The 20,646-nt window shown below is 37.6% G+C and overlaps 4 protein-coding genes and 1 non-coding gene across 14 annotated transcripts; 3 read left to right on the top strand and 2 right to left on the bottom strand.

The window, feature by feature from the left end:
- Positions 1-2,160: 2,160 nt before the first annotated feature.
- On the top strand, positions 2,161-9,455 carry LOC130992098 (B3 domain-containing transcription repressor VAL2-like). Of its 2 annotated transcripts, XM_057916587.1 has the most exons (15): positions 2,164-2,647; positions 2,839-2,986; positions 3,887-3,968; positions 4,048-4,164; positions 4,655-5,304; positions 5,434-5,530; positions 5,632-5,806; positions 6,185-6,261; positions 6,381-6,461; positions 6,557-6,775; positions 6,952-7,001; positions 7,429-7,542; positions 8,024-8,088; positions 8,227-8,259; positions 8,529-9,455. In XM_057916587.1, the coding sequence occupies exons 2-15, from the start codon at positions 2,874-2,876 to the stop codon at positions 9,200-9,202; spliced, it is 2,547 nt and encodes an 848-aa protein (XP_057772570.1). In that variant the 5' UTR covers positions 2,164-2,647; positions 2,839-2,873; the 3' UTR covers positions 9,203-9,455. The 2 variants fall into 2 exon arrangements, with proteins under 2 accessions (XP_057772571.1, XP_057772570.1); XM_057916588.1 differs by lacking the exon at positions 8,227-8,259 and having other exon boundaries at positions 2,161-2,647.
- Positions 9,456-10,724: 1,269 nt separating this feature from the next.
- TRNAW-CCA (transfer RNA tryptophan (anticodon CCA)) lies at positions 10,725-10,796 on the top strand. Its single transcript has one exon. It is a non-coding gene; the product is annotated as a tRNA-Trp (tRNA).
- Positions 10,797-12,478: 1,682 nt separating this feature from the next.
- On the bottom strand, positions 12,479-14,900 carry LOC130992097 (RING-H2 finger protein ATL74-like). Its single transcript, XM_057916586.1, has one exon. It carries the CDS (start codon positions 14,243-14,245, stop codon positions 13,724-13,726), a length of 522 nt encoding a protein of 173 aa, XP_057772569.1. The 5' UTR covers positions 14,246-14,900; the 3' UTR covers positions 12,479-13,723.
- On the top strand, positions 12,655-13,667 carry LOC130992094 (uncharacterized). Its single transcript, XM_057916584.1, has 2 exons — positions 12,655-13,155; positions 13,250-13,667. The coding sequence occupies exons 1-2, from the start codon at positions 12,655-12,657 to the stop codon at positions 13,574-13,576; spliced, it is 828 nt and encodes a 275-aa protein (XP_057772567.1). The 3' UTR covers positions 13,577-13,667.
- Positions 14,901-15,055: 155 nt separating the features above from the next.
- On the bottom strand, positions 15,056-18,556 carry LOC130992093 (uncharacterized). Of its 9 annotated transcripts, none has more exons than XM_057916581.1 (6): positions 17,532-18,474; positions 16,959-17,386; positions 16,631-16,815; positions 16,422-16,488; positions 16,266-16,332; positions 15,056-15,728 (listed from the first exon to the last, which is right to left on the bottom strand). In XM_057916581.1, exons 1-5 carry the CDS (start codon positions 18,241-18,243, stop codon positions 16,282-16,284), a joined length of 1,443 nt encoding a protein of 480 aa, XP_057772564.1. In that variant the 5' UTR covers positions 18,244-18,474; the 3' UTR covers positions 15,056-15,728; positions 16,266-16,281. The 9 variants fall into 9 exon arrangements, with proteins under 9 accessions (XP_057772564.1, XP_057772563.1, XP_057772565.1 ...); XM_057916580.1 differs by having other exon boundaries at positions 15,056-15,676; positions 17,532-18,452; XM_057916582.1 differs by having other exon boundaries at positions 15,056-15,731; positions 17,532-18,450.
- Positions 18,557-20,646: the final 2,090 nt, after the last annotated feature.

Genomic DNA, 20,646 nt, shown 5'->3' with positions numbered 1-20,646 from the left:
AATAAGATTAAATGCACAATTTTCTACATCTTCAACCCAACATAGTAATTTTTATCACAACGTCTCATTTTGGATAAATAATATGATTAATTATAGTTTATACCCTTCACTGTTAATAAATTTTAATTTGTAATTTATTTTTAATATAACTTGATTTTTGATAAATTATTTAATTATAATCACAATTACACCAAAATTATGTTAGTAGCATATTTAATTATCATAATTACAATTAAAATGATGATCAATTGTCACGAAATTAGAACCTAATGTATTCTACACAAAAAGAGATTTTCAATAGTAAGTAGCACTTCGTCATCGGACCATCGGTGTAAATCGCACCTAAAAGTAATGTAATAATGCCAACTTTCAGACGCGATTTCAATTTCACCGGTGGGTCGTCGATAACGATGGTCTACCTATCGTTGAAAATTTATGCTAGTGTAAAATATATTATTCCCTCCGTTCCATTACAAATATCTCATTATTTTTGGGTACGAAGATTACAAAATGTGTAATTAGTAGATAAAACGAGTCAGTGGAAATTGTTTAAATATTAAGTATAGAGAGAGAATATGTTGCTAAAAAATGAATGAGACATTTGTAATGAGACATCCCATTATGAAAAGTGGAACATTTGTAATGGGACAGAATGAGTATGATTTAATTTTGTGGCAATCGATCATCGTTTCATGTATAATTTCGATAAAGAAGAGCTATATATTGTGATATTTTTGATGTGATTATGGCTATAATTAAATAAATTTTTCAAAATTCAAGCTATACAAAAATAAATCAAAAAGTTTAGGTTATAAACTGAAATTTGCTTAAAGCTAAGGCTATAAAATACAATTAGCCTCAAATAATATTCCTTTGGTCTTAGAAAAGTGTACCCACTGTTGCCACTGAATATTATTTAAATATATTGTGAATTAGAGAAAAAGATTCATATTATTTATAATTTCGCGACTAAAGAAATAAATTGACAATTAATATTTATTATAAATAAATTGGAAAAACTAGACGAGATTAACAAAGTGTGCATATTTTTGTAAGATAGAATGTGATGTACATGGTGGCGTAACCGTTGATGGAGTGTAGTGAAGTAGGAGGTGAGGCGGTGCTTACCTGTATTGATGGGCGAAATATTAAGTCCGTTGAGGGAATTTGTCCGTGCCTACATGCACACTTTAATTTACGAGTAAAGCATGACGTTATTCATTGAAGTTGATGATGTGACTGCTTCATTTGTATTTGCGGCTAGAGATGTTAGCGGGTGGGTATTACTTGGACCAGAACCGTTAAAATTATTACGATTTCAGATCCAGAATCGACTTATTGTTTATTGGATCCGCACCGAATCAGACCATTAAGTTATAAGTAAAATGATCAGGGTATTAAGTTATTTTTTCACAAATATGATTTTTTGACCGCTGGCCCACCCCATCCCCAAGCCATTTTTTTTTTCACAAATTTGCTTTTTTGACCGCTGTCCTCCCACTCCCACCCCCCAACTTCCACCCACCCATCCCCATCCCCAAGTCATTTTTTTTTTCAAATTTGTGAAAAAAATAGATTTGTGAAAATAAAAATTGGCTTGGGGTGGGGGCGGTCAAAAAATCAGATATATGAAAAAATAAATAAAAAATTGGCTTGGAGGTGGGGGCAGTGGTCAAAAAATCTGATTTGTGAAAAGGAAAAAATGGGTGGGTGGGTGGGCAACGGTCAAAAAAATCAAACCCAAAAACGAATGGGTCGGATCGGACCTGAAACAAATGGGTCGAATTGGGTTTGAATTGATTAGGATCTAAGTCTGAACGAGTCGAATCTAGAACCAGAACCATTATTCGGTAATGAACTATTTCAGTTCTGGTTCAGGTAATATCCACCCGCTCACATCCCTATTTGCGGCTAAAACGTAAGGTCATTTGGCCGCACCTACTTGCTTACATGTACGCACTAGTCCTACTCGATTACAAATACGATTAATATAATAAATAAATAATACTCCCAAGATAGTATTAATTAATTTCACCATAAAGATTTACCAGCTATGACTTACCCCAAGACTTTGACATGTTTTACCACCAAACATGGGAATCTACGAAACCTTCGGGCCATCCAATTATACTAATGTATGTCTGAACGCCCACACGCCGTAATAATCTTGAAGCCCAGGAAACACATTAAACCCCAAAATGTGAACTCCCCAAGGGAAAAATGATTTTGGGGCTAAATTTTACTTAGTATTGATGAGCTGTAGGTGGTCTTCAAATGTCGTGCATGCATATCGTTGCACCCATTTCTCTCTGCATGCCTACACGCTTTTTTCTCTCTCCTCCCCGCTCCCTTTCTCTCTCTAAACCTATACATACACGTCCATGACTCTATTATCACATCGTCTTTTTGGTTTTACTATATTCAACTTGATTTATATCTGGCATTAGCCGAATCGGCCACCGACCGCCGCCGTTGTTTATTTCAAACTTGGGTTTTCGTTTTCTGCTGTTTTATTTTTTTTTCTCTGTGCAAGTCTCAGATTCAATTTAAGGTTCCAACTACATGGTATCTGCAATTGGGCGCCTGGGTTTTGTTTTTGTTTGAGGATGCTCGCATGCGGACGTTGGATTCATTAGATTCGAACGAGGTGAGTGGAAAGATGGGATTTTTATTTTCAATTGCTGAGGAATTTCAGTTTCCGATATGGAATAGTGTTGTTTTTTCTGTGATTTGAGGTGGGGGAATTTCTCGATTCTGTTTGAATTTGTTTGATCTGGGTGAGAAGAGTTGGGTTTCTAGGGTTTTGATCGTGATGAGTTTGGGTTTGGGGTTTTGAAGGAAATCGTGAGGTTTAGAAACTGAATTTGCGAGAAATGGGGTCGAAGAATTGCATGAACGAGGTGTGCCGCGCAACGACGTCGTTGGATTTGAAGAAAGGTTGGAGCTTGAAATCCGGTGGATTTGCTACGCTTTGTTACAAGTGCGGGTAATTTTTCTAAATCCGAATTATGGCCCTGTTTCTTGATGTTGTAGTTCATCACCATTCCAGGTCTGATTCCAATTTCTCAAGGGCACTTTCGGGATGTTCTATTTGATTCCTGAAATATAGCCATTCTGCAGATTTTTTTCCCATTTTGTTACTATCAATAGCCTTTTTATTTTGCTGCCATTTGATTATCCTTTTTCTATATTTAGTATTTTTCTTATTTTCTTAACAAAAAGTTTAGCCTTTTTTTTTTTCTCTCGAATTGTTGAAATTGAGCTTCGTGGCAATCTGGTATTTGCTTCTTTTATTTTGTGTTTTCTTATTTGAAAAGATAAAAGATAAAAAGAGAAAAGAAGTAAAGTTGCCATTTCGATGGGATTAGTGATGGACTAATGCAAAAATCATAGTTGGTAATGGACTGATTGATCCATATTTAGTAAATATGTCATGGATTGTTATATGAGTGGTCCAAGAGTATTTTTGGGCTGTACGAGCTCCTATCTTAGTTGCCTGAGAGCATTCCTTATGGTCTTGTATTTCGTATCCTTTACGAAGAATGAAAGGTTTATTCTGTTCGAATTTCATTGTTCTTTCCCCTCTATATAGGGGAAACAGGTTAAAATATACTGGTTTGCCTCATGTCATGGTGTGAATACTTCTCTTATGCTGATGCATTAAACTGTGCGATAGTTTATTTCGTAAAGATCCGATCAATTGCTCAATGTTTTGCTAATGTTTGCAGCTCTAACTATTTTGCATATTGCATGATCACTGCAATCATTGTCTTTATAATGATTTGGATTGATAACTTGTTCCGCTTATCTGTGTGGTCTATTTATTCCCTCACAGTCTATATTTCTGCTCCTGTCTTGCTCTGATGTAGTTTGATGTGGATTTCAGATCTGCATACGAGAACTCTGTTTTCTGTGAAACGTATCATTCAGACGAATCTGGTTGGAGGGAATGCAGAATATGTGGGAAGGTAATGATAGTTTTGTTTCCAAACCTTAAGCATAAACCATTTTGATTATCTTAACTCTTTTTGCTGTCTCGCTTGGCAGATTGTTCACTGTGGATGCATTGCTTCAAGACATCTATTTGAATACATGGAATTCGGCGGTGTTGCATGCATAAGTTGCGCTAAGCGTTTGGAAATTCAGTCTCCGCAACCAGTACAGGTTATAGTTTGTTACTGCTTGAAAGATGCTAGCTCTACACCTTTACGTGATGTGTTTTTCGAGCTGATTCTCTTTCAACTTTTCGAAGAAGTTGGATGGTTTATAGCACTCTAACGATTATGCTATCTGTTGTTTGCCCTTCAGCATTTCTGGAAATTATATTCAGGAGAATCAGGACTGTATATGAATTTTATGTTACGTCATGAGATGAGAATATATCTACCCTAAAAAATTATGCAGTTATAGTTGTTTCAGCCCCAAACCTTGATAATTGATCTTTACGGTGATTCCTGTACCGAATAGTATTAGATACTGCATTATTCACCTTGCTATCCATTTTATGACTTTCACTCCTCAAGGAACATTTTTGGCATTCTTCACTGCATCTTGTGTAATTTGATATTGGAAAATGATTTTGGCCATTTGCTTTTGATCTTCACATATGGCTCAATTTTTTTGAGGGGTATTGATCCTTATATTGTTTTTGCAGATTCCTAATGATATTTCAAGTGGCAGATCTGCCAATAAAACTTGTACTAGGGAGGCCCAGCCAATAGTTGTTGAGCATAGAGTTGATGATGAGAAATTTAGCACACGGAAGCTTCTGCAGCTGACGAGGGCTATAGGAGTCAATAGTGTACCTACTGCAGTCGAACTTAAAAAAGAAGAATCCGTGCTTAGATCTACAGAAAGTAGTAAACGCATACAGAATCATTCCCAAAATTGTTCATCATCTGTTTTTGTCAAACCCGACTACAGTAGACCAAAACAAGGGGTCAAAGATATGTATGAATCTCTAGCTCATCCATCCCTGAAGTTCTCGTTGACTTCTCCTTTGGGTAGTTCAAACAGTGTGCTGCCTATTCTTCCTGGTACACCTGTTCCGGGCGGGCCTGTTCCCGGTGGGATAGTCGAAGGAAATGAACCGACAAAAGGTTCTTTGCAACATGGGCAAAGGGCACGTCATATTTCCCCAAAACCCCCCAAACCCAGCCCGGTAGCGGGATTGGAGGTGAGTAAAGCAGCTGCTTCACAGACACGTGTTCCTAGGCCTCCTGCTGATGGTCGGGGCCGCAATCAGTTACTTCCTCGGTACTGGCCTAGGATCACGGACCAAGAATTGCAACAATTATCTGGAGAGTATCCATGATATACGTTTACGTGTTCTTATCTTTTTTCTGCCCTTTTAATTATACATAAGTTCAATTATGCTGTGCCTGCTTTAGATGTCTTATAACATTTATCAAGAATTTGCCTTAACCATCCTAGTTTAAAATCCACTATTGTACCATTATTTGAGAAGACTCTTAGTGCAAGTGATGCTGGGCGAATTGGTCGCCTGGTCCTTCCAAAAGCGTGTGCTGAAGTGAGTATTTGATTTCGACATTTTGCAATATAACATTTAAAAGTTTGGATCTTTTCCCTTTAATTCTTATATTCTGCAATTCAAAATATTATGTTGAGCAGGCATATTTTCCTACGATCAATCAATCTGAAGGTATACCAATAAGGATTCAGGACATAAAGGGCAAAGAGTGGACGTTTCAGTTCAGATTTTGGCCTAATAATAATAGCCGGATGTATGTTTTGGAGGGCGTAACCCCGTGCATCCAAAATATGCAATTACAAGCTGGTGACACAGGTATATCCTTTTCTTGTGTGCTGTTTTGAACATTGAGATGAAGCTGCTTGTAAATTTTTTCGGGTTTCTTAATCTGACATTTGTCATCGTATATTTGACACTTGGTTAATGCTGTCACTAACTTTTTTGGCTTTGTTCACCTAATAATTCATTTTCTTGCTCTTGTTCCTCGTATCTTCTTGCCAATTTGGATGGGAGGCTTATTGTTAGATCTGAAGTTAATGGTAGTTTTGAAGTAAAATAAAATTCATTTTCGAAAATTTTGAATCTCTTAAGTAATTGGTGCGTTGCTTTGTGTTGGCTTTACCATCAATCCCTACATCTCTAATGTTTCTGTTTTGATAGATTAATTCCTTTGTTTTCATGCCTTCTGTTTAGTGATATTTAGTCGGATAGATCCGGGGAGCCAACTTGTCATAGGCTGTCGGAAGGCAGCTAACAATTCTGATGTGCAGGTCAGAAACTTTAGGCATTATCCCCTTTCCCCTCTTTTTCTTTTTAGTTTTTTGCTTTTAGATTATTTGAAGCTTGAAAGATTTATAAATCTTTTACAAATATTTTTTGCTACAAGCAGGAGCCACAACCACCAGCTGCCTTAAACTGCGATTCTCCTGGAGAGGCGTCGTTTTCTGGGGTTAATGATACTCAGACTTCCGTATGCTCTTATTTGCTATTTTTCCATGTCTGTTGCTTTATAAATTTTGATCTCCATTCTAATTGAAATGCTCTGATGTCCCAAATGATACAAAGAATGGAGGCAGAGCATCTGATGATTCACAACCGCCGCATATGACCATATCAGAGAAGAAGAAGGTTAGAAACATTAAAAACAAGAGGCTTCACATGCACAATGAGGATGCTACGGAACTGAGAGTCACTTGGGAAGAAGCTCAGGAGTTATTTCGTCCATCTCCGTCTTCCGAGCCAACTGTGGTCATGGTTGAGGACTATGAATTTGAAGAATTTGAGGTGAATCGAGATTCGGCATCCATCATTGCTCTCTTTGCTACTGTCTTCCTTGTCATGTGTATTTTACCTGTTGGTGTTCGTGATGCTAGCGTTGGAGCATAGGGGCATTTCAATTTTGAGTTTCCATTATTTTTGCTATAGTCGTTTTGTTTTGATTATTTTCTTATATTGTGTAGGAACCTCCGGTTTTTGGAAAGAGGACTATTTTCATTTCTCGACCTTCAGGGTAAGGATTATTATGTTTAATCTCATTACAATTTTCATTACTTCTTAAGAGCATTCATCCAAGCGTGGACTTGTATTCGTATCCTCTGCTTACTAGTATACCTTTTGACTGATTCTTTTGCTCTATTATTCTATATGATTTGAAAAGTTTAAGGATGTCTAGCTGACTTGTGGTTTTTCAAGGCTCCTGATATTTCAGCAGCAAATCATTTGCAACGACTAATTGAAGTGGTTGACGTTCTATGAAAGTGGTAGATATCTTTTATGGGTGCATAGGCCTCTGGGATTTCATATTTATTTATTCTATGTGATGTGAGAGTTGAAGGATTGTGCACCTGATTTTTATTTATTTTTGGATAAAATATCATTTGACTAAGTTTTGTTACTCTTCACTGCACCGTCCTCATTTGACATCGTTAACTTATCAGTGAGCAGGAACAACTGGCTCAATGTGACAGTTGTTCAAAATGGCGAAGGTTGCCTATCAATGCACTTCTCTCTGCAAAGTGGACATGTTCCGATAATATCTGGGACACGAACAGGTCAGCAGTTTTTTTGAAAAAACTATATTGTACAGTGGGGTTGACAATATTACAAAATAACAACATTTTAGATTTCTAGGGAAATAATACTTGATGATCTGTTTTGAAGCCTCTAAATTAATAGGATCAACCGCCGTTTTGTTTTTATCATTATGTTTTTGACGAGTGAGGATTGCAGCTAGGAGTAAAATCGAAGTAGTGAAGTCTGTGTTGGAATAATTATCGAATTCAATTCATTTATCTGAATTTGACACTTGAACGCACTAACAATCAGAAGTTCTATTGATATATTTTCTTGGCAAATGGTCAATTTTGTGATGCTACTGGATTTTGTTATACCTTATGAGTTACTGAGAGTTAAGACAAGCTGTGGTTGCCAGTCACTGTATTAAATAAAAATCGAACTTTTGAAATCTCGTGTTGCTAAAATGATAAGCGAGGTTGCTAATATGAATTTTCACTCTTACGAGAATCTTTTCAGGGCCTCGTGTTCTGCTCCAGAGGATTTAAGCCCCAGAGATCTCGAGTCCTCTAGCGTTAACAAAGGTAAGGGGTTGGTCTAAATTCTCGAAGGCCCCCATTCCCCCCACACCTATCTTTAACACACACACACATGGAAACTCGAGCATACTCTTAACCGAAAAACACATGTATCCTCACGAACATACATCGCACTTTACACAGGCACGGCAACATCCTCGGCCATTTCGTCTTCTGGTATGCATGTCGCTCTGAAAATGTTTAGCATCTGTTTATGGAAATGACTTCTTTCTGTGCCTGCTTTTCAAAGTTTTCTAACTTTGCACTTTATTACCAATTACTGCGTTCATTACAAGAAATAGAGAAACCTACAGCATAAATTTATCTCTATTTTCTGTGACATAACGACATAATTGGCATCTAGTCATGCCATTTTCCTGCCTTGCTCTGCGTGTATGGTCAAATCTTATATGGTTTCTGAAGATTTTATTCGTCTCCGCCCTCAGAAAATAAGAAGCGAAGGATTTCAGAAAGCACGGCATCGAAGGAAGGGGAGCCGTCCGGCTTGGATGCTCTGGCGAACGCTGCAGTTCTAGGCGACAACATAGGTGACATGGCAGAGTATTCCGCTGGAGCCACCACAAAGCACCCACGCCACCGTCCGGGCTGCTCCTGCATCGTCTGCATCCAGCCGCCGAGCGGGAAAGGGAAGCACGAGCCCACGTGCAAGTGCAACGTCTGCCTGACCGTCAGGCGGCGCTTCAAGACGCTGATGATGCGCAAGAAGAAACGGCAGTCGGAGCGCGAAGCTGAGCTCGCGCAGGAGAAGGACAACAAGTCATCCGCCAAACTCGAGCTCGAGAAGGAAGACATCGCAGGGCTGGCGCTCCTCAACATGAACAACCCGGAGAACGAGACGGGCAACAACGGGGCCCACGCGGATCTGGAGGAGACGAGCAAGGGCGGAGGGTTGGACTTGAACTGCGATCCTCACCGGGAAGACGAGATTCTAGCGGAAGCTTCCTGTATGAACCTGACCACATTGATGAACTCTACTGCATTTCCTCTAGACGTGTACGCGGGGCAGAATGGGGTTGTGCCGAGCTCGGGATCTTGCTCGGCCGCTCGGGAAAACGCAGCTGACGGCGGAGGAGGCGAGGCGGATCGTGAAGACGGGTGACGTCGTTTGTTTTTTGAGATGATAAAGAGGTTTTTAGAACCCTTATACTTCCTTTAGATGATAGAATCTGTCTTGTTAAACTATGTAGATATATACATACATTTATATCGTTTTGGTTTGTGTTGGTCTGCTCACAGTTGTTCCATACAAGCTCCATTTTGTGCGTGGACGGAGAAACATGAATGTTGCGTTTATATACTTTGATCAAACTTCCCAAATAGTAATAATGCAAGTCAAGAATGGTTTTGTTATACTTATTGGTTTGTGTTTCTGGCTTTTATGTATGAAATTCACAAGGCATGCAGTTGAATCGTACATGACCTTCTTGGAATCCAACGGTTTTGATTTGCTCGAATATGATTTCGCTTGTTTTGAATTTGTTTAAAAATTAATTACTTTTAGTGGAATCTCGACTGAACATGCTCAACTTTATATTGTTGTTGAGCAGTGGCGGATCCAGGAATTTTAAATTGTGGGTGCAAAAAATAATCTCATAAATACTGGCACATTTCAAATGTAAATGTGTACTTGTAACTTTTTTGTTAATTAATAATTGAGGTAATTGATTGATTAAATGATGGCCTCAATCAAAAGAATGAAAAAAAAGAGATGATGGACTCTCTTTTTAATTAGGCCAATGGAATTTAGGATTTTAAAAATTGGATTTCTCTTTTACTTTGGGTTAAAAATTTTATTTGGAGATGCAAACCTTAAATTTAAAATAATTTATATATGAATATTAATACTATTATTTTTTTTGGGAGGGGGATGCAGTTGCACCCACATTGGATCCACTAGTGTTATTGAGAGAGTTAAATTTGATACTGTTGGAGTTGAGGGAGTTTCTAATTACGCCCCTAGTTAGAAAATAAAGATCATTTGTATTTTGAAGAAGTTTTTATTCAATAATTCTATTTAAGAATTATGTATTATAAAAACAAAAATTTACTATCTAATTTAATTTGGATATATATATATATATATATATATATATATATATATATATAGGGAGAGGTTCAAGAAAGAACCATAAATAAAAAAAGAACGGAGAATCATTTTCAGTCATTCGATTATCAAGATCTACGGTGGATGTATCATCTTGTTGGATGAATGCAGATCCTGGGTTTGAATCCTGAAGGGAGCAAATTTTTTTTTTGAGTGCATTAATTTTAACAGTGAATGCATTAGATTTGATGATTCTCACCTTCTCACAAATAATATAGTTCTCTCTAGAACCACACTATATATATATATATATATATATATATATATAATTATTTCATTCGTCCCACTATAAGTGGCATATTTTCATAAATGAAAAATTTTAATCTTGAAAAAAGTGTAAGTCTCTTACCACTTTTAACCCATTTACACATTCTCTATAATTTTGGTGTCAAATTTTTTTTGAGTCATTTATAGTGGCACAGATGGAGTATAAAGTTTCCACTTCTCAAGAAAAATTATAAAGCCAAAGTCTTGAAACTTGAAGTAAGTTGTAAAACTGACCTAAAATATCATACGTGGATCCGTGGCGCAATGGTAGCGCGTCTGACTCCAGATCAGAAGGTTGCGTGTTCGATTCACGTCGGGTTCAATCCCCCCATCCACAAGTATTTTTTTTCATTTTTATTTCTGAATTTGGTTAATCTCTATTCTATTTCTCCTGAATTTGGTTAATGTATTTTTCATTTTTATTTCTGAATTTGGTTAATCTTTATTCCACAACGTTTTTTTATCATTTTTATTTATGAATTTGGTTAATCTCCATTCTGACTTTCTGAGGATGAAAGTTTCTAGTTTTGTCAATCAATTCCTACTACATTAACAATTTATCTATTATACAAAAATACACAATCAAATCTATCATGGCAATTATATTTTTTTTCTTCATTTTTTTTTCCTGAATTTCGTTAATGTATTTTTCACTTTTATTTCTGAATTTGGTTAATGTCTATTCTGAGGATGAGTCTTTCTAGTTTGTCAGTAGATCCCTACTACATCAACAATTTATCTATTTATCATGGCAATTATTTTTTAATTGAATTTGTGGTTAGTGTTAGTAAAATTTTAACAATATCCCGTATCAATTTTTCGTTGTACTTCATGAATTGAAAATCTAAATAAAATTATACTCATTTCTAAATAATAGTTTTGAGTTTAAGACAGAAATGACTAATTAAAGAGTGTATTATTTATTATTAATATTTTTTCAATGTAATGTTTGAATTTTATTGAGACAAATAATCATCAACTAATATAAGAATTTATTTTTGTAAATTCAAATGAAGTCGTGGAGTCAGCTAGTATTACTATGCGTGATTGAGATGCTATGTGATATTAATGCTTTCTTTGTAATGTTTGAATTTTATTAAGACACATATCAATTATATAATAATTTATATTTAATTAACAAGTAATTATCATTTTAAATCTCAATCAAAATTTTCACCATCAATTACATCTTGAAGAACCTGAACTATAGAAAATACTCCATCCGTCCCCCAAATAACTTCCTAATTGGGAGGGACAGGTTTTAATAACTTGATTATCTAAAGTTTGATGGGCAATTCGAATGTACCATTGGAAACCTCTGGATGATAGCTCTCTGGCGATACTAATATTGTTGGATTTTGGTCACCAATAATAGTAAAAAAATGGCATAAAAATTGATGTCATGAAATTAGATATTTTTCTTTTCTTCGGCTACTTTCGATTGCTAAAATCCAATAATATGAATATTATTAGAGAGCTATCATCGAAAAATTTTCGGCAGTACATTCGAATTGTTGATCGAACTTCCGATAATCAAGTTATTGGCAATGAATTTTTGGATGAATGTCAAATTTTAAAAAGTTTAAGTTTATATATTTTTTGACCCAAAAAATAAATCAAGTTAAAAACTAAAACTTGAATATAATTTGTATATTTTTATATGCAACTAACCTTTAAAAAGTTACCAATATAATATAAAATAATTTTCCATCGACATTTGCCGCACCACACACTAATTATAATTCAATCTATCACACGAAGTAAATTTTGTGGGAGCAAGAGCAACGCATTTCAGCTGTATAAACTGCCAATATACATATGCACACGGTTGACAACTACAAAGCTAAGTAAAAGAAAAAAAGAAAAAAAGAAAAATACAGCAGACCCACGCGCACAACAACTCATATTATATATTCATATTCATATAATATTGTATACACATAAGTTATATATACATGTAATTGGTGGCCAATTGAAAGGCTAGGCCTGCATGCACATCAAACAAAAAGATCAACGTTTTTACTTTATTCACCTAATCTTAACCGGCCTCAAATCTTGTCATTTTTCAACTTCTCCTCCTTCATTACATATCCCACACACACACACATTATCTTTCAATTTCTCTAAAGGAAAGAAAGAAAAGAAAAGAAATAAGAAACATCATCCAAATTGTTAGAAAAATGGGAGACAAAAAAACATTAACAATGGCAAGAAAAGAGCTGGAAGAAATGTATGTGGGAGTTGCAGATGACTCTGTAAACCTCTCTTTCCAAGAGTTGGCTCAAGTGATGCACAAGAATGTAGAGAAGAAGAAGCTCCCTCCTTCCTCAACCATGGCCGCCATCTCCGAATCCGGCCAGTCCGAACCGGCCCTAGCCAAACTCCCCAGCCTAGACTTCAGCAGAGCTTTGCAACATGCATCCCTCAACAACCACCAACACCACCACGTCGATGTCCACAGCCACCACGCTCACCACCATGGGGCCGGAGTTAGGTCTCCGGCCTCCATGGACCAGAGGAGCTTCACATATGATGATATGAGCCATGTGAGCGACATGAGTTCCGTGGCAGCCTATGGAGGTAGAGGCGGAGGAGGAAGAAGGCGGCGGCCTGGGATTCCCCACTCCAACATCTGCGCCGTCTGCTCCACCTACACCTACATCTTCCGCCACCGTTGCCTGGTAAACTTATAACTTAAAAACCAACATTTTCCACACAAAGCATGAGATCAAGAATCTTGAAAAAAATATTGAATCTAGTGATCATATTTGTCAGGTTTGTGGGAGAGTTTACTGCAGGCAGTGTGTTGCAATTGGAATGGGGGAGATGAAAGAAGGAAGAAAATGCATAGACTGTTTAGGCAGAAGATTCAGCCAAAGGTACATCAACAAGGCAGGAAATGTCGGTTGCTGTTTGGGATATCCATCCACAGTCAAACAGCAAGAGCTCAAGTGGGCCGAGAAAGGGCCGCGGACGAGACCCGAAGCCGCCCACGGCCACCGCACCACCGGACTGCCGCCGACACCAACCAGCCATCATCACAGTCCCAATCCCCCTTCATCGCCTTACGCAAATAATAGCCACCATTTCTTACCTTTGTAGTAGCTCTAATTAAACTCTTGCAGTAATTCTATTACAACATTGTACCTTTTTCTTTTTTCCTTAATTAATGGAACTCATTTTTTCAAGTGAAGAGGAGATTCATAAACATAATCTACTCCAAGGAACAGAAGCTACAAACATTGACAGCTAATTAATCTGAACTCTAACATGATCTGCACTTGAAATGGAAGAATGTTGGATCAAGGGCTGGCGGCACGTAGGGCAAGAAGAATGCAGAAGCAGCCACCTATCGATACACTTGACATGAAAGGCATGATTGCATATCGGAAACAATCGGACATCTTCGCCTCCGGCCAACTCTCCGAGACAAATAGGGCAGTCGATGGGGGGGCCCGGGCCGGCCTCATAAGCCACCACCGGAATCCAGCTCAGTGCGGCCTTCTTGACACCGGTGGCGGTAACAGCAACAGCGGCAGTGTCGTGGGCGGGAGATGCAGTGCAGCGGAGAAAGCAACGCACGATGGAGTTGAGGGCAACTGCGCACAGCAGTGCACAGAGCAGAGCCGCCAAGATGATCATCATGTTGCTGTCGAAATTGGCGTCGGAGATGTTGGTCTTGTTGGTGGGAGGGGCGGTGATGTCGGAGGGGTCGAGCAGCAGGCGATGGTAATGATAAGCCGCCATTGATCCTTCATGTGCAAGAAACATCAGAGAGAAAGAGGGAGATAAATGGTTGAGATATTCTCGTACTAGGATTGATGTAAGTGGGAATCATGGGACTTGCAGGGGAGAGGATTTTTAAAGCTGAGCATCAAGTGAATAAAAGGCTCTCTCTCTCTCTTATCTTGATCAAGAACTGGTCCTGCAAGCATAACATACTGTTGCCTGTTGGCATGTATTCGTTGAGACACAATTGTACAGCGTTGAACAGTGACTTCTGTGGCAAATGGCTAACTGTTGCTTGGCAAATGATAAATGCCAACAGACACAAACAGATCAGATATTTTCTTAACATGGAAAGTATTTTTCATTTTTCATTTTTATTTTAGCTTGGTGAGATGTCAGCCTTTAAATGATCTGATTCCGACTATGAAATAGACAGATAAGTTTTCTTGATTTTCAAGAAAAATGAATCGTGAATTTGTGGATGTCATCCCATCATAAACAATAAATATCTTGAATAAAGCCGACAAAAGAAATTATAGGAGTAATAATTTTGAGACCATAAATTCTATGTAACGAGTAAACGTCCGGATTGAAGCCAATTCATAGTGTTGAGTTGGCATCTTGAACTGTCAAGTTATCCTTTTTACTAAAGCCCTAAATCATAATCATATGTTTTCCATTTTCCTGCAAAAACTATCTATAGGAATTAGGAAAGCTTGGGGTGAACATCGTTCATGTACATGTAAAATCCACACGACACCTAACATAAGCGACAAATCTCTCTACGCAAATTCTATGCCACCTTAAAGATGAAACAACAGAGTAGGAGTTGAAAATAGGCAGTCAAGAATCTGTGTCGATATCAAGCTTGCATAATATTTCAATTTCCAAACAGCATCACGCCATTTGAAAGCCATTATCATGTTAACATTACTCCACATCAAGATTTTTTTCTACTCAAGTACACACTTCAAAACCAACTACCTTTTCAAGGAGATCACTCTAAGGCATAAGAATTTATCGCCTCCGCGACACCCTATTTTAATAAAAAGATACCAACTATTGCGCTCTTCATGTTATCAAAACCAGTAAAACCACATTCCCTTGCAGTTATAAACTCTCCGGTAAAATGCATAACCCATCCACCAATGCAACTGCTCAGATCAGAAACCCTTTGTAACTCAAAGCATCAGCAAACAAAGCAAAGCATATCTAGGAGAATTAAAGAATAGGTTGGAGAAGTTGAACTCTGATTTATGACCAACCACCTCAGAACTGAAGAGACTATGTTGCAAGTGACTTCCTATTCGTGGAGCGTTGATCATCATCATTTTGTAAGTTTTCTTACAAACCTTTCAATCAGTCAGTAGCATCATCCATCTCCCGGTGATAAACCCTCGCGTATCCTTGCAACTCTAACAAGGCCAGTAAAGTTCTTCTACGCTCTATTTGAAATACACGGCCAACCCACAACTGCAATTTAACCAATGTGCATATGTGCTGGAGAGAGGTGCAATTGTGCATACTGCTATTTAGCAGAACACGTTCAAAACAATTATGATCGTTACTACTAAACACAATCTCACAACACTGTATATTTTGACATTATGTTCATAACTGTTACCAATCAGCAATATTCTCGAACTGTCTCGTATACTACATCTAACAAGTTCTTTTAGTAATGAATCATATTGGGGTCTAAGATGACCAGATTAGACATCAAAGTACAAAAATTGCTAAGTAAAGTAGAAGCTAAAAGAATAACCTCTAAAAACCAGTTACATGAACATGCCATAGAAAGAAATGTTTAATTTATTAGTTCAAGAATGACATATAGGAAGCTATCAGCTCGGGGAAACCCACAAAAGTTTTTCTTATCTGAGAAGAGAACAGTTTACCAAAAATGATTGTACATATCATATGGCAGCTACCTACATAACACTCGATGAGAGATACCTTAATACCCAAAATCTCCAGTTTTACTTTCCCGGTTAACACTAATCATCCCTAACCAAACTTGAATCTAAATGTAATAACAAATACTATTCACATTCGTCTGTACCTTTACATACAAAATCCTACAGGTTCTCAGACCGAGACATGTTTCTCCATTTGTCCTTCAAATCAACCTGAACCAGAAAACCATTAATAATAGCTTTAAAAAAAAACAAAAAAAAAAATCAGAACTCATTGTAGAGAAGTTGAAAAGTATACTTACTTCAGTTCTACCTTCAAACACGTCTCGGTTGTTATCTAGGATCAACTTCCAATATCCTTTTCCAAACCTTCATAAAATTGAAGAATTCCTTTTAGGCCCATATATTATATGATGTAATTCAAATGGAGGTCAATAAGAAGAGGTAGTAAACGTTAAGCCCATAATTACAGGATACGACAAATAATATTGTCTTAGGAAAAGATGCTTACCTGGTTACTCCATTCCGCAGAGCCTCTTCTTCTTGAAGACTCCATCTCCTACCTCTCCTCCTCTTCTTCACATTATTCGTTTGATATATCTTCAAAGGCGAGGTGTTAATCGTCTTTGGGCTAGGCAACTGAATCCCAGGTCTGAAAGCTATGTCTTCTGGTGAAGCATCAATTGAGTCATCCCACTGCAAATAACATTCAAAGAACAATAAACCATTACACAAAAACAAAAGCTCGAGTCAAATAAGCAGTGCAGTAAATAGAGTAAGTGCGAGCTTATTACCTCGTAAGTATGAGCAGATAAATAGAGTAAGTACGAGCTTATTACCTCATAAGTATGAGCAGATTTGTTCCGTTCCATCAAACTTGGCCTAGGCACATTGTTCACATTAACACCACAAGATTGAACAACTCCACAAACATCCACAACAAACAATTTAGGTTCACCCTTATTGTTTTCAGCTGGATCTTGACGCTTATCTTGCCTTGTCTCGTTACAGATAGCTTCTGCAACTCGCAATGCCTCAGGAAGGGGATCCTTCACAGCTGCCCGGAGCTCCGCCGAACTCGAGTTAAGGGCCTCCCGAGCTTTATTGACTTCTACACTCTGTGGTAAGCTATTTCTCCCACCTGATGGCTCAGCGGTAGTTTCATCGGAGTCTACAATTTTGGCTCCTCTCGAATTTGCAGATGCCGTTTTCAAGCGTCTCACACCAACAAGCTTATCTCTGAGCTTGATTTTTCCCTTGTGCCTTACTACAATAACAACAACCAAGACAGATGAAATAAAACAAACAACATTATAATCCACATATTCTAAACTATCAAACATGAGATGGAATTCAATAACACAAAACTCTCACATTTCACATAGCATAAACCAGAACAACCATCAACTCACCTTTGCTGGCATCGCTTCCATTCGCGGCCCCATCAACACGACTAGAGGGTGTTTCTTCTTCAGCTACTCCAGAAATCCCATCAAGTCCCAAAATTCTCCGCAAATCCACATCACCCTGGGCTCTCTCGGCCAGTAATTCGAGAAACGAGGGCCCCATTTTATCTCTCTCCTCCCTCAGATAAACCCTAACCGTCTCCTTGGCGTGAACTCCTTCAAACTTCTTAAAAACACTCCCGCGAACATCATCATCCCACACAGCCGCGTCGAATTCGTCTTTCCACGCCGACAGCAGCTCCGACCCCAGGCCCCCTTTCTCCGCAAACTTCTCCATCCGCCCAATCCTCCTCCGCCACACCCGCTTCACCGTCTCATAAAACTTGAACTTTCTGACTTCGTCGTCCTCGTTTATCAGAGGCCTCAGCGTGCAATCCACGGCGACCTCGCAATACGCCCGCCTCATCGTCTCGGAGGCCTCGTTCCCTCTGTTGAATTCAATCTCCTCCAACTGCTCCAGCAAAGCCAGCGTGCTTTCGGACAACGGACGCCGCGACACCTCCAACTCTAGTTTACACAATAAGAGGGAATTTTGAAGATTGGAATTGTTGTCCGGCAGCGGGAGAGCGCCGATGAGGGAGTTCAGCGTCTGCTCCTCCAGGGGCTGCCGGACGAAGTATTCGATAAGCCAGTTGGCGATGTGTGGATCGATGTCCATGGCAGATTCAAGAATGCATCAAAACGCAGAATAATTAAGGGAATTCTTTCATAAACTGTTTGTAGGGGAATTTGGTTTGAATTGAATAATTTGGAATCGATGCAGAAAATTGGGGGAAAATTGAGGGCACAACGATGCCAGCATAGCTAACGAACAGACCGATTCAAGGGCCTGTTTGGTTTGGGCCATCCTTAAAATGTTTATACACTTTTCTGAAATAACATCATGATTTGTGGGCTTAAAATATAAGATCTTTTTTTAGTTATGATTATGAAGGATGATTTTTTGTGTTTTCTACCAGCTAAGTTAAGTCAATTAGTCAAATATTGAAAATGTAAAACTGTATCATATTTCTAAATTAATAGTATCTTGATCACCAAAGAGGATAGGAAAGTGCAATTTAATCATATGTTGGGCCAATTATGAATGTGCTCATACTTCAGGCCCAAACCATATTTTTGGCATTGCTTGTCATATTTCAACAATAATTACAATCTATCATCTCAAAAAAAAAAAAAGTTACTGCTAAACCTGTCAGAGTTTCGGCCCGATCCGAATCAATTAGTTAATTTTTTGGTGGTATACTTCCATCTATAATGTGAGGTTTTTGAGTTGTCTTATGCATTGTAATTTTTCCAAATTAATTTGGAACGAATCAAATTTTTTTTGAACCTATAAAAGCGTGGTTATCAATTACCTTTGATGGCATGTTTCGATATAATCGAATAGTTAACTTTTTAATTTGCATCCATTATCATAAAATCATGTATATTTATGATTCGCGTGAGGATATATTAGAACTTCGGGATATTCTTTTAATGTACTCCATCTGTCCCATGAAACATGGTCAAGTTCTTTTTGACATATATTTTAAGAAACTGATATTTTGTGTGTTAAGTGTGATAGGTGTAAAAGTGAAAATGTGAATAAAGGGTTATTTTTTTATCATATAAGGAAACTGGTCAAACTTTGTAGGACAAATAACAAAACAAATTTTGTCATGCTTTGTGGGACGGATATAGTATTTATTGAACATGACTTTGTTTGGAAATTACATGTTCGAGTGAAGGTTCAATTTAAGTATTGTTTCATTAATTGTTTTCTATCACATGCAATGTAAAGATATATTGCATCAAATAAAAAAATTTAATCATTTTATACTATAACATATAGTATGAGATAAAATATAATTTTCCAATAAAGAATAGAATATATTAGTACTTTTTTAGGCGTAGTCTGGAATTAGAGAAAGGTCACCCCGTCTCCGTATATGGCTGTTTCGTTCTTCAATAATTTTTTCCATATCACAAAAGAAGATCGGATGAATCAATGATATGCCTTCTTACAGATAGGAAATTTTTATTTTTATTGTAAGTATATGCAATGATTTCAAAATAAATAATACTACAGAAATTTAATGTTTTCCACGTGGATGACATATATATGAATCTGATTTTTATATGTTGTTTCATTATGAGAGAATCGTATCTTCAAAAATCTTCACGAGTGATGTGTTGTCACAAACAATCATTTGTAAATTGTAAATATGGATGATTTTTGGTTATATATTAATTCATAGTTATAATTTTTTCGAATAAACTCACCTAGTGCCCACTGCAATTTACGGCTGTAAATTCTCACTACATTAAAAATGTTCAGCTAATTATGGAGTAGTTAAAAGATTGTGGATCTTCGAATCTCAACCACTCCTTTAGATTAAGCTATCATTATTAAACTGCGATTTATTAAAAAAGAAGAAAAAATCTAAAAAAACCCTTGAAAGCACAAGAAAAAAAGACTAAGGGCCGAGCCTCATTAAAACTTTTTTACGAAAAATCCAAAGGAAAAAACTGTAAAAAGAAAAAAGAGTACTCGTCTAAAAGACGAAAAGCAAGAGGGAAAGAACGGAAGAGAGAGTTTTCAGAACTCTGGCCTAACCAATCTCGGCTCTAACCCAACGAAAAACAAAACCCAAAAAACTCGGAAGGCAGAAGGCCGGTGAGACGCCGTCGCCTAACTGCCAACCTCAAACGAGCCCAGAACCAAAAAAATGGACGCTCCACGGCCGGTTATACGTCGTCGCCGTAAGCATCCCACAACCAACAACCCAACAGTCCCCAAGAAGAAAGCAGAAACGATAGCTACCCGGCCGGTAATACGCCGTCGCCGGAAGCACCATACTGCCGGGACCACCCCGAAGGAAAAGATTAAGCTATGTTTTATGTACAATACAACATAAAATAAATTTTAATCGCCTATTAGATCCAAATTCTACACAAAGACTTGAAAAATAACAAATGAAAATGACTGATTGATGTAACAATTATTGTGTTGGCTAATCATATCGTGCATAAACTGTTTTTGTATGGGCTAGCCGCCGTATAAATTGACATATTTGTTCAT

This window comes from Salvia miltiorrhiza, chromosome 7 (genome assembly GCF_028751815.1).
Source record: "Salvia miltiorrhiza cultivar Shanhuang (shh) chromosome 7, IMPLAD_Smil_shh, whole genome shotgun sequence".
Lineage (NCBI taxonomy): Eukaryota > Viridiplantae > Streptophyta > Magnoliopsida > Lamiales > Lamiaceae > Salvia > Salvia miltiorrhiza.
Note: the sequence above shows the minus strand (reverse complement) of the source record. Positions and strands in the feature narration are given on the sequence as shown.